Source organism: Pseudophryne corroboree, chromosome 4 (genome assembly GCF_028390025.1).
Source record: "Pseudophryne corroboree isolate aPseCor3 chromosome 4, aPseCor3.hap2, whole genome shotgun sequence".
Taxonomy (NCBI): Eukaryota; Metazoa; Chordata; class Amphibia; order Anura; family Myobatrachidae; genus Pseudophryne; species Pseudophryne corroboree.
The window spans coordinates 199,175,495-199,187,536 of NC_086447.1; the positions used below are offsets into that span (position 1 = coordinate 199,175,495).

Sequence of the window (12,042 nt, forward strand, 5' to 3'; positions counted from 1 at the left end):
AATACACCTGTGCACTTGCTGGGTTACCTGCAAAACATGCACTGTGTGGGGTCCTGAGGACAGAGTTTGAGAACCACTGGTCTAGATTCACAGCATTTATGTGGCGACTTATACACTAGAACAGTGGTTCTCAAACTCTGTCCTCAACCCCAAACAGGTCACATTTTTCATATTGCCTAGCAGGTGCACAGGTGTACTCATTACTTACATTTAAAGATCCACAGGTGTAGCTCAGTGACGTGCGTGGGATGAGGCAGGTGAGGCAGAGCCTTTCATGTCATACTAACGTATGCACCAGAGTTGACTAATACCCCTTTCTTATCGCACAAATAAGCCAGTATCGACCCGGTATATTGCTGGGTCGCTGTGCGGTGTGAAAGGGTCACTCCCGAATTCCCAGGTCGCCTGACCCAGTAATTCAACACAGGAATAAAGAAGAGTTATTCCCAGGTTATTACCGGGTTAGGTGCAGTGTGAACGGGTTATGACCCGGGAACCGTTCACAGCATAGGGATATATGCTGCGCTTCCCTCATCCCAGCATTCACAGCGGTGGCGGACAGCCAATGTGGAAGGAGAGGAACAGCTGCAGCGGCGCCGCAACCAATTACAGTGCGCTGATGCGGCTCCCGAGTCCCCCTCCCTCCTCCTCCCCTGCCCAGGATCTGCCAGCAGCTGCACCAAGGAGCCTGACTGCCTGAGCCGGCGGAGAGACAGTAATGAAGTATCTATCATCTATTCTATCTGTCTGTCTTCTGTATATCTATCAGTCTATTATCCAGGGCCGTAACTAGGTGGCACACAACGCATATGACTGTTTTAATGTGTAAAAGGTGGACTCTGTCTGCCGTAATGTGTAAAAGGGGACTCTGTCTGCCGTAATGTGTAAAAAGGGGACTCTGTCTGCCGTATTGTGGAATAGGTGGACTCTGGTGTAAAAGGGGACTCTGTCTGCTGTAATGTGTAAAAAGGGGACTCTGCCGTAATGTGTAAAAAGGTGGACTCTGTCTGCCGTAATGTGTAAAAAGGGGACTCTGCCGTAATGTGTAAAAAGGGGGCTTTGTCTGTTGTAATGTGTAAAAGGTGGACTCTGTTTGCCGTAATGTGTAAAAGGTGGACTCTGTTTGCCGTAATGTGTAAAAGGTGGACTCTGTTTGCCGTAATGTGTAAAAAGGGGAGATTACCTGCCGTAATGTGTAAAAGGGAGCTCTGCCTGGTGTAGTGGCGCTACTGTGTGGTGTAATTTGAATAATGGAGCCTACTGTGAACCGTAATATGAATTTGTATTATTTTGTGGCCACACCCCTTCCCCATGAAACCACACACCCTATATTCTTGGCGCGCACTGCCCCTATTTTACATAAGGGGGGGGGGGCGCCGATGCCATTTTTAGCACACAGCGCTAAGGCACTGTTGGATACCATTATAGCAACATATTCTATCTGCTTCATTTTCCCAACCCTACCATCAGAGGATGTGAAGATCCTACATACCGTCACTGTTACTCACTGGGTCCTCGTATGTGGGATACAGCTCAGAAGCATCAGGAGGAAGTCCTGTGACATCAGAGAGGGATACAGATGGTGTGGTATCAATGGGTTCCACTCCTGAAGGAAGCTCTGGAGGTTCCTGCCAACTAGTGGGTGCTGCTGCCTGGGGGTACCCTGCTAAAGAGAAATGAGACAGAAAGGAATATATTAATTTACATTAAGGTAACAGGGATATTATGTTACAAAAGCAAGGCTATATAAATGTATCATGTCACCAGGGCAAACACAGGACCATGATGGCTGAAGATTATTGCACTGTACTTCTCCAGCCTCATACGCCTTTCATGTATATATTTGTAGTTGTACATGCTCCTATGCAAATTACTGAACACATTGCTGTATCTCCCTGGCTTCTGTCTGTAATTTTTATCAAAGCTTTAATATCTTCCAGACAGGGTTGTTTATGTCTGTTGCTGTTGGACACACGTTTTTGCAATGGCTATGTAATAGTTGTATCCACAAAAACAGTATTATATTGTACCAGAGGGCAATGTTTGCCTTCAAACACAGAGGGCATCAGTGGAGAGAACATTTTGTAGTCTGTAAAAGCTGCAGGAGCGCTTATTTAAAAATGACAATAAATTTGTATGAGATAAAAAATAAAATAAAAAAGGTAGACTGGGTTACAATGAAACCATGAGCGTTGTAAAACTCTAATCACACCCAGATGATTTAAGACGCTAGCTATAAAATACATTCTGTACACCTGCCTATACGACAGTGTCACCCAGCTTGTGACGAGGAAGCGATCTGTCTCTAATGCCATAACGATGTTTCTGAACACTGGTTTCCGATATTGGGGGTCATTCCGAGTTGTTCGCTCATTATTTTTTTTCGCAACGGAGCAATTAGTCGCTACTGCGCATGCGCAATGGCCGCAGTGCGACTGCGCCAAGTAAATTTGCTATGCAGTTAGGAATTTTACTCACGGCATTACGAGGTTTTTTTCTTCGTTCTGGTGTTCGTAATGTGATTGACAGGAAGTGGGTGTTTCTGGGCGGAAACTGGCCGTTTTATGGGTGTGTGTGAAAAAATGCTACCGTTTCTGGGAAAAACGCGGGAGTGGCTGGAGAAACGGAGGAGTGTCTGGGCGAACGCTGGGTGTGTTTGTGACGTCAAACCAGGAACGACAAGCACTGAACTGATCGCACTGGAAGAGTAAGTCTCGAGCTACTCAGAAACTGCACAGAGAAGTATTTTCGCAATATTGCGAATCTTTCGTTCGCAATTTGGATAAGCTAAGATTCACTCCCAGTAGGCGGCGGCTTAGCGTGTGCAATGCTGCTAAAAGCAGCTTGCGAGCGAACAACTCGGAATGACCCCCATTGTTCTGTGTGAGTCATGCCCACAATAGAGACAGGTGACTGAATATCTGCCGAGATAAAACACGGGTGAAGGTACTATGCAATTAGCATAGCCTTAGCAATAAGCAAGCGCCGGTGTATATTACTGGCTAACCCCAAAATACAAACCAATTCACAATCTCTTTCTGTCCCAAACGAATCACAAAAGAACGTTCCGGTGAGCAGGTGTTATGCAATTGTAGCGATGCAACCATTACATTTCTTCTACTGTTGTGGAACTACAGGTCTCAGCATGCTGCATACTGTAGCTACAAGTTAGTTAGCTTAACAGCATTATACTGTATGTGGCCTATGTAAACAACTAGTTTCTATCTGTCTGCTGTGGAACTATAGATTCCAGCATGCTGACTTTTCTCATGTCTATAATACTATGAAAGTCCATAGAAGGACAGGATGAGCTACATCACAAAAAGCACCCTCCGATCCCGGCGGTCAGGATACCGACGTTGGAATCCCGACACCACCTGAAATACCGGTGGTCGGAGTTCCGACGCGTGGCGAGCGCAGCAAGCCGCGGGGGGACACGCTGCGCTTACCCCTGGGATCCCGGCATCGGACTCCAATTTCAGATGCCTGACATTTTATTAATTTCGACCATGCAGCTGAGCAACAGGTTCGATCCTTCGTTATCAGCCAGGATCTGACATAGAGCATTACAGTACATGCTATATGTAGTTAGCGTCTTTCAAAAGACTGAGAGGAGAATAACACATTGTATTACACATATCATACAAATATGAAGATTATTTTCAAGTCATTTACTTTTTTGCCTTCTTTCTTGTGAGATGAAAGTATATACTAAGGGGGATATCCAATTAGCCCCTGTAAATTACCGGGGCTAATTGTCCCGTTGGGAGCTATCCTATTAGCCCTGATAAGCAGGTCCCAGCGGCAACTTATCAGGGGTTACCTGTTGCTGCACCGGGTGCCGGCTCCTGACAGCTCCTGGTGCTGCGCTGCACCTCTGGCTCCCCCCAGTCACATTTGGTTTGGTTACGACTCAAATATGCATGAAAACATAGAAACTGGGGTGCAAAAAAGTGCAGCAGGTCAGAGGCGTCTCTAGAGAAGAGGGGACCCATGTGCAAACTCCATGTGTGGGCCCCCTCCTCTCCCTTAGCCGACGCGCCACTGCTAGCGCTCTGAGCGCTGTAGACTCTGGCACAGTGCCAGAGTCTACATCACATGCGCAGGACTCTGGAAAATGGCCGCCGCGCCATTTTTTCGGAGTCCTGCGCATGCGCTGTAGACTCTGTCTCTGTGCCAGAGTCTCTAGTGGTCAGTGCGCTAGCAGCAGCGCAACGGCTACAGGAGAGGAGGCGGCCCACACACAGTCAGCGATGGACTCCGGAAAGGTAAGTATAGGAGAAATGGCAGTGTGTGCGGTGTGGGCCCCACCTGGATTCACCGCACACACTGAAACCATTATAGAAACGCCAATGAAGCAGGTGCTCTGGACTGATGAGCCAAAATGTGAAATATTTGGCTGTAATAGAAGGCAGTGTGTTCGCTGAAGGGCTGGACAGCGGTACAATAATGAGTGTCTGAAGGCAACAGTGAAGCATGGTGGAGGTTGTTTGCAAGTTTGTGGCTGCATTTTAGCAAATGGAGTTGGGGATTTGGTCAGGATTGTGTCCTCAATGCTAGGAAATACAGCCAGGTACTTACCCATCATGCAGACCATCAGGGAGGCATCTGATTGGCCACAAAATTATTCTGCAGCAGGACAACGACTCCAAACATACAGCCAATGCCATTAAGAACTATCATCAGCATAAAAAAAAGAACAAGGAGTCCTTCAAGTGATGTTATAGCCCCCACAGAGCCCTGATCTCAATTTCATCAGGGGTGCCTGGGATCACATGAAGAGACAGAAGGATCTGAGCAAGCGTACATCCACAGAAGATCTGATGTTTGGAACAACCTCCCTGCCAAGTTCCTTCAAAAACTGTGTGGAAGCGTAGCTAGAAGAATTGATACTGTTTTGAAAGCAGAGTGGTCACACCAAATATTGATTTGATTTTAGATTTCACTTCTGTTCATTCACTTTGCATTTTAATTAATCAAAATAAACTATTAACACTTCTATTTTTTAAAGTATTCGTACTTCGCAGATTTTCCCCACACCTGCCTAAAACTTTTGCACAGCACTGTACATACATATAGCTGGTAGGTATCCCCCAAAGGAATCTTGCAACCCAAGTGGAAAGGAGGAGTGTGGCACTCTTCGGATTTGTATAAAGGTTGTATTTAAATAACATGTGCAGCACTGTCCTCAACATTTCAAGGTTGTGCAGGACCGTTCCTTCCTTATGTGTGGTGCAGGGTTGGGGCATACTCAGAGCAGGACAGTCCTTTCAGATGCACAAGTATCACAGTACAACCGACTTCACAGGGGCAGCGTGTTATTGCAAGCGAAGGGAAAATTGGTAAAAATCGTAACAATATTGGCAGTAAATATTCCAGCCAATATTGTGAAAAATAGACCCCTTAGGGGTATACGTACTAAGCCGTGGAGAGAGATAAAGTGGTCCGAGATAATACCAACCAACCAGCTCCTGTCATTTTTCAAACACAGCCTGTAACATGGTATTCAAGAGCCGATTGGCTGGTACTTTATTGCCGTCCACATTATCTCTCTCCAATGATTAACACATAGGTCACTGCGCTGATCCTACAATGATGGAAGGGTCTTCAAGGACATGTCCAAAGGGGAGGTCTAATTCTGAAAACAGCAGTTTCTACTATGGATGTGCGGGCTCAGTTTGTAGGAAACAGAGCCCACCCGAAGATCCAGTTTCTGAGAGAATCCAAGTGCCGTCTCAAGCTTTCCACCTTGCTCGATTTCCAAAACAAGGCAAAATGTCATCTTCCCGGTGTCAGATCTCAGGTGTTTTGGATTAGATCAGACACCATTTCACACAGGACTCTGGACAGAGAGTACAGCCATTAGGCTACCAGGGCATTATAATGGGTTGGGTACGGGATCCCGATGGTCAGAATGCCAACAGGGAGGTGATCGCAATGAAGCCCCTTGCGGGCTCTCTGCGCTCACTATGCTGTGGGCTCGGTGGCTCACTGCGCACGCCACAGGTTCTATTCCCTCTCCATAGGTGTTGTGGACACCCAGGAGTGGGAATAGCTGAGACGGCACTGCTTGCATTCTGGCGGTCGGGATCCTGGCGTCGGTATTCTGACTACATCCCATTATAATAGCTTTATCCATTAGGACCTTTACTGGTGCACTGCTCACAGCCCAGAGCTCCTCCTAAGGACAGCATTATTCTTCTTCTTATTATTATTTTAATGCCATTATTTTTAAACCATTACAATAACCCTTTATAGGTGGGACAGTCAGTCACACTGGTGCTATAACTGCTCGCAGTGCAGCCCAGAGCTCCTAATACAGAGGCAGCATTAAAAATTGTGTATGTTCAGGGCAAGGCAGTACCATTGCACTAATATTATAAGCCCTGTGAGTTGCAGTGTGAAGTTGTAATTTGTTCCAAGCACTTCAGCCACAAAAGAGTCAGTCCATGTCGCTGAAGTGCTTGGTTTGTTACACTGTGTATGTCATTTTCAATATCCAACATTAGGGTAGACTGTAAGGCTCAAGGACAATTCCATCTTGCACCACTGTTCATTTCTGCACTGTTGCGTGGCAATGTTTCATAGGTGTGCTATAAACTACCGTGTGTTTGGGGCGCTGCTCAGTCACTTAGTAACCAGCCGGCTGTCTGCAGCCTTTGGCTTAAACTGAATGAAAACAATATGGTGAGCTGTGAGGTGGTCAAAACTGAGTAGAAATGACTGGAAAGTAATGTTATTGAGGTTAATAATACTCTAGGAACAAAAACAGGACCAAAGTACATGAATTTAGCGTTAAAAAAGAAAAAAAGAAAAAAAAGGATACAGATCCAAAACCAAAACACGTTAGGGTGGTTTTACAAAACTAGAACCAAAACACAAAATTAATACAGATCCAAACCAAAACATGGTGGTCAGCACACATCTCTGATTTCTGTTTACTTTTATTTATTGTAGTGATGTCCCTCATGGAATAAATGGGAAGCATCTGTTAGTAGGTAATACTGTCCCATGAAGAAGATTCCTGCAAACACGTATGTGACATACAGGGCTGCCAAGAGAAATCCTGGGCCCTGGTACACAAACTTTCTGGGCCCCTGTGCCCCCCCCCCTTAGAGGGGGTGTGACCACAGCATGCTGGGAGCATGGCCACACCCCTTTGGGGGGGTGTCTAGCCCATGAGAAGCACCCACTCACAGGAGCATTGCCTCCGTGCCAGGGCTGTAGAGAGCCTGGTTGGGCCCAGGTATTTTCAAGGAGCATGGCCTACTCACAGGAGGCATGGCCATGCGGGTGGTCTTCAGTATGCCGGCTGTCGGGATCCCGGCGCACAGTATACCGGCGCCGGAATCCCGACAGCCGGCATACCGACACTTATTTTCCTCGTCGGGGTCTACGACCCCCCTGGAGGGAGAATAAAATAGCGTGGCGCGCGCCACCGTGCCCGCAGCGTGGCGAGCGCAGCGAGCCCGCAAGGGGCTCATTTGCGCTCGCCACACTGTCGGTATGCCGGCGGTCGGGCTCCCGGCGCCGGTATGCTGGTCGCCGGGAGCCCGACCGCCGGCATACCATACTACACCCGGCCATGCACCCTCTGAAAAAATACAGATTTTTTAATTTATTTTTATTTTAAGCACTTCATTGGCCACACTGCAGCCCAGCACACAGCAGCATGTGGTGGGCTGAGAAGAGAGGCTACAGCTGCTGCTTCCAGGTAAGGGGAGTTGGGGGGACCTAGGCCCCCACATCAGACCTGGGCCCAGCTAATTTGTACCCTCCCCCCCCCCCTCTCTACAAAGAGCATTTGTGTGTGTGTGTGTGTGTGTGTGTGTGTGTGTGTGTGTGTGTGTGTGTGTGTGTGTGTGTGTGTGTGTGTGTGTGTGTGTGTGTGTGTGTGTGTGTGTGTGTGTGTGTGTGTGTGTGTTGGGGGGGGAATACATTCTAATTTGTTTTTCATACTTTCTTATCAATGGATGGACAATTATTGGTATTATCCATTATGTAATCAAAATGATTTTGTAATATAATTTTTTTTGCAAAATATTGGTTTTCAATATGTCTTCCTTGAACAGCAAATGTTGAGCAGAAAACCATGATTTATATGTCTGTTTTATTTTGTGTGACATACATACAATACAATAATGGTCAATTTATCCTGGAGCAGTCAGGGGAATAAATAAAAGTTTATTTTACACACATTATGAAAGTAAGTTAACAGATATAAAATATGCATATATTACAGGAAAATAACCCAATTCTTCTAACCAGTGCCAGACTGGTCACGTACCCTCCAACTGTACCTTTTTTATGGTCTGTAGCGGCCAAAAAGGGCTTTGTACCGATTTTTGACTCACTAAATCCCATTGAAATTATAGGAAAGGGGGTGTGGCCACGTCCCCTTTACCAGTGGCCACACCCTTTTCCTAATTTGTACCCTTTTTTTAGTGTCAAATGTTGGAGGGTATGTGGTCACCTGGCACTTCTGGCAAATGCCTCCACCTCCTGGGGCTCTGCTTGGCCGGCATGCAGAGAGAGAGAAGGCAAGCTACGTTGCCACACCTAACGATTTACGACATGCCACTGTTGACGCGTGGCCATGCTCCTAGTCTTTCACTGCTTCTGACTGCTCTCTTAGGCTTACCTAAGGTTCTGCACAAGCTTAATTCAAGCCTGAATGAGTGAGCTGGAACAGGGCGGAACTGCCTCCTCCAGGCTCACCTAACCCGGTGTGTCCCCGGCACCGCAGGGAGATGACGGGCACCCGCTGAGATTGTGTAACCAGCGGGCACCCGTCTCCCTCTCTACAGCGGAAGCCGGTGGCAGGAGCTCACTACTGAGCTCCGGCTTCCGGCGCTGTTACTGTGCGCAATGGGAGAGACGTCATGACGTCTCTCCCATATTGGCGAGGAGCGGACGCCAAGAGAGGACTGGAAGCGGGAGCGGGGCTCAGTGAGTATTGTGATTTTTGTTTGTTTTCTTCCTTAGTGTAGCGGCGCATCTACTGGGGGCAAACTATTGGTGGGGCATTACTACTGGGGGGGCATCTACTGGGGGCAAACTACAAGGGGGCAAACTACAAGGGGACAAGGTACTGGGGGCAAGCTACAAAGGGGCTAACTACTGGGGGCAAACTACAGGAGGGCATTACTACTGGGGGCATAACTACAGGGGCAATACTACTTGGGGCAAATTACAGGGGGGTTAAACTACTGGGGGCATTACTACTGGGGGCTAAACTACGAGGGGGCATAACTACAGGTGCTAAACTACTAGAGGCATAACTACAGGGGCTAAACTACAAGGGGGCAAACTACAGGGGTGCATTACTACTGGCGGCTAAACTACAAAGGGGCAAACTACAAGCGGGCAAACTACTGGGGCTAAACTACTGGGGCTAAATTACTGCTGGGGGCATTACCACTGGGAGGTTTAACTACATGGGGCAAACTACATGAGGGCTAAACTACTGGGGGCATTACCACTGGGAAGCTAAACTAAAGGGGAGGTAAACTACAGGGGTCATAACTGCAGGGCATTACCACTAGGGGTATAACTACTGGGGCTAAGCTACAGGGGCACTACTACAGGCAACATTACTACTGGGGGCAATACTACACGGGCATTACAATTAAGGGCATTACTACTGGGGGCCCTACTAATGAGGGCATTGTAAAGGGGGCACTTCATAAGGGCCATCACTCCTGGGAACATGAGGAGCAATACTATTGCGGGCATTGCATAAGGGGCAGCACTACTATGGGATCTATATAAGGGACACTACCACTGTGGGCACTTCCAGTACAGTGGACATTGCATAAAGAGCACTACTACTGTGGGCATTGTATAAGGGGCGCTACTGCGGTGGGCATTATGTGTATTACGGGGTGCTACTACTGTGGGCATTATTACTATTGTGTGACCACGCCCCTTTTTTGCAGGGCACCCCTACGGCGCGCGCAATACCTTTGTTACATGGGCGCCGTGGGGAGGGGGGGTGAGTTCCACCACCTCTCTAGGACCACTTTAAGCACTGATGGTGAGCCTACTTATAGTACTGTCTCATAAAAGGTCTAGGAGCATATTTACCACAATACGCATTTAAATATTACCACTACTAGCAATGCGGTAATACAAATGGCCACCTGCATTTCTAGAGCTGTCAGGACAGCGCTTCTGAGAAAGCACTTGCTCTGTGGATGGCTAGAAGCAAAGAATAGCTACCACGATCAGTGGCGGGCACCCACTGGGTGCTGCAATGCATATTATACAGTGCTAGTGGTGCGCCCAGCTCCTTCTCCACACCCCCCCCCCCCCCCCAGCTTCCACACTATGGGAGTGACCTGATTAAGGTGTGGCACTGAACGAGGCGCAGCTGCAGCAGCCTTTGACAAATATTTTAAATACACTTTAAACTGAATCTGGGTAAGCCAATTGCCCATTAGACCACTACACAGCTCCCTGATGCTGCCTAACATATGAAGCATGCATTGTAGATGCACCTACAGTATACACACACACACACTATATATATATATATATATATATATACATAGATAGATAGATAGATAGATAGATAGATAGATAGATAAAAACATAGAAACAGAATTTGACAGCAGATAAGAACCACTTGGCCCATCTAGTCTGCTAGTCTGCCCTTTTTTCTTTTTTTTTTACATTATTTTTCTCTGACATCCTAGTGGATGCTGGGAACTCCGTAAGGGCCATGGGGAATAGACGGGCTCCGCAAGAGACTGGGCACTCTAAAAGAAAGATTAGGTACTATCTGGTGTGCACTGGCTCCTCCCACTATGACCCTCCTCCAGACCTCAGTTAGATTTCTGTGCCCGGCCGAGCTGGATGCACACTAGGGGCTCTCCTGAGCTCCTAGAAAGAAAGTATATGTTAGGTTTTTTATTTTACAGTGAGACCTGCTGGCAACAGGCTCACTGCAACGAGGGACTAAGGGGAGAAGAAGCGAACCTACCTGCTTGCAGCTAGCTTGGGCTTCTTAGGCTACTGGACACCATTAGCTCCAGAGGGATCGACCGCAGGACCCGTCCTTGGTGTTCGTTCCCGGAGCCGCGCCGCCGTCCCCCTTACAGAGCCAGAAGCATGAAGATGGTCCGGAAAATCGGCGGCAGAAGACTTCAGTCTTCACCAAGGTAGCGCACAGCACTGCAGCTGTGCGCCATTGCTCCTCATACACACTTCACACTCCGGTCACTGAGGGTGCAGGGCGCTGGGGGGGGGGGGGCGCCCTGAGCAGCAATAAAAACACCTTGGCTGGCAAAATAATCACAATATATAGCCCCAGAGGCTATATATGTGGTAATTACCCCTGCCAGAATCCATAAAAAAGCGGGAGAAAAGTCTGCCGAAAAAGGGGCGGAGCCATCTCCCTCAGCACACTGGCGCCATTTTCTCTTCACAGTGCAGCTGGAAGACAGCTCCCCAGGCTCTGCCCTGTAGTTTGCAGGCTCAAAGGGTTAAAAAGAGAGGGGGGGGCACTAAATTTAGGCGCAATATTGTATATACAAGCAGCTATTGGGAAAAATTCACTCAATATAGTGTTAATCCCTAAATTATATAGCGCTCTGGTGTGTGCTGGCATACTCTCTCTCTGCCTCCCCAAAGGGCTGTGTGGGGTCCTGTCCTCAGTCAGAGCATTCCCTGTGTGTGTGCGGTGTGTCGGTACGGCTGTGTTGACACGTTTGATGAGGAGGCTTATGTGATGGCAGAGCAGATGCCGATAAATGTGATGTCGCCCCCTGTGGGGCCGACACCAGAGTGGATGGATAGGTGGAAGGTATTAACCGACAGTGTCAACTCCTTACATAAAAGGCTGGATGACGTAACAGCTGTGGGACAGCCGGCTTCTCAGCCCGCGCCTGCCAGGCGTCTCAAAGGCCATCAGGGGCTCAAAAACGCCCGCTCCCTCAGATGGCAGACACAGATGTCGACACGGAGTCTGACTCCAGTGTCGACGAGGTTGAGACATATACACAATCCACTAGGAACATCCGTTACATGATCCCGGCAATA

General features: G+C 47.9%; 1 protein-coding gene across 2 annotated transcripts in view; it reads right to left on the minus strand.

Annotated features, from left to right (window-relative positions):
• The window catches only part of SNORC (secondary ossification center associated regulator of chondrocyte maturation), a 134,622-nt gene that overhangs the window by 5,990 nt on the left and 116,590 nt on the right, over positions 1 to 12,042 (minus strand). Inside the window, exon 2 of one of the 2 annotated variants that reach the window (XM_063915734.1) lies at positions 1,493 to 1,663. In XM_063915734.1, the coding sequence (XP_063771804.1) occupies positions 1,493 to 1,663 (171 nt within the window). Of the gene's footprint in view, positions 1 to 1,492; positions 1,667 to 12,042 lie in introns of both variants that reach the window. The other variant, XM_063915733.1, reaches the window with a different exon arrangement.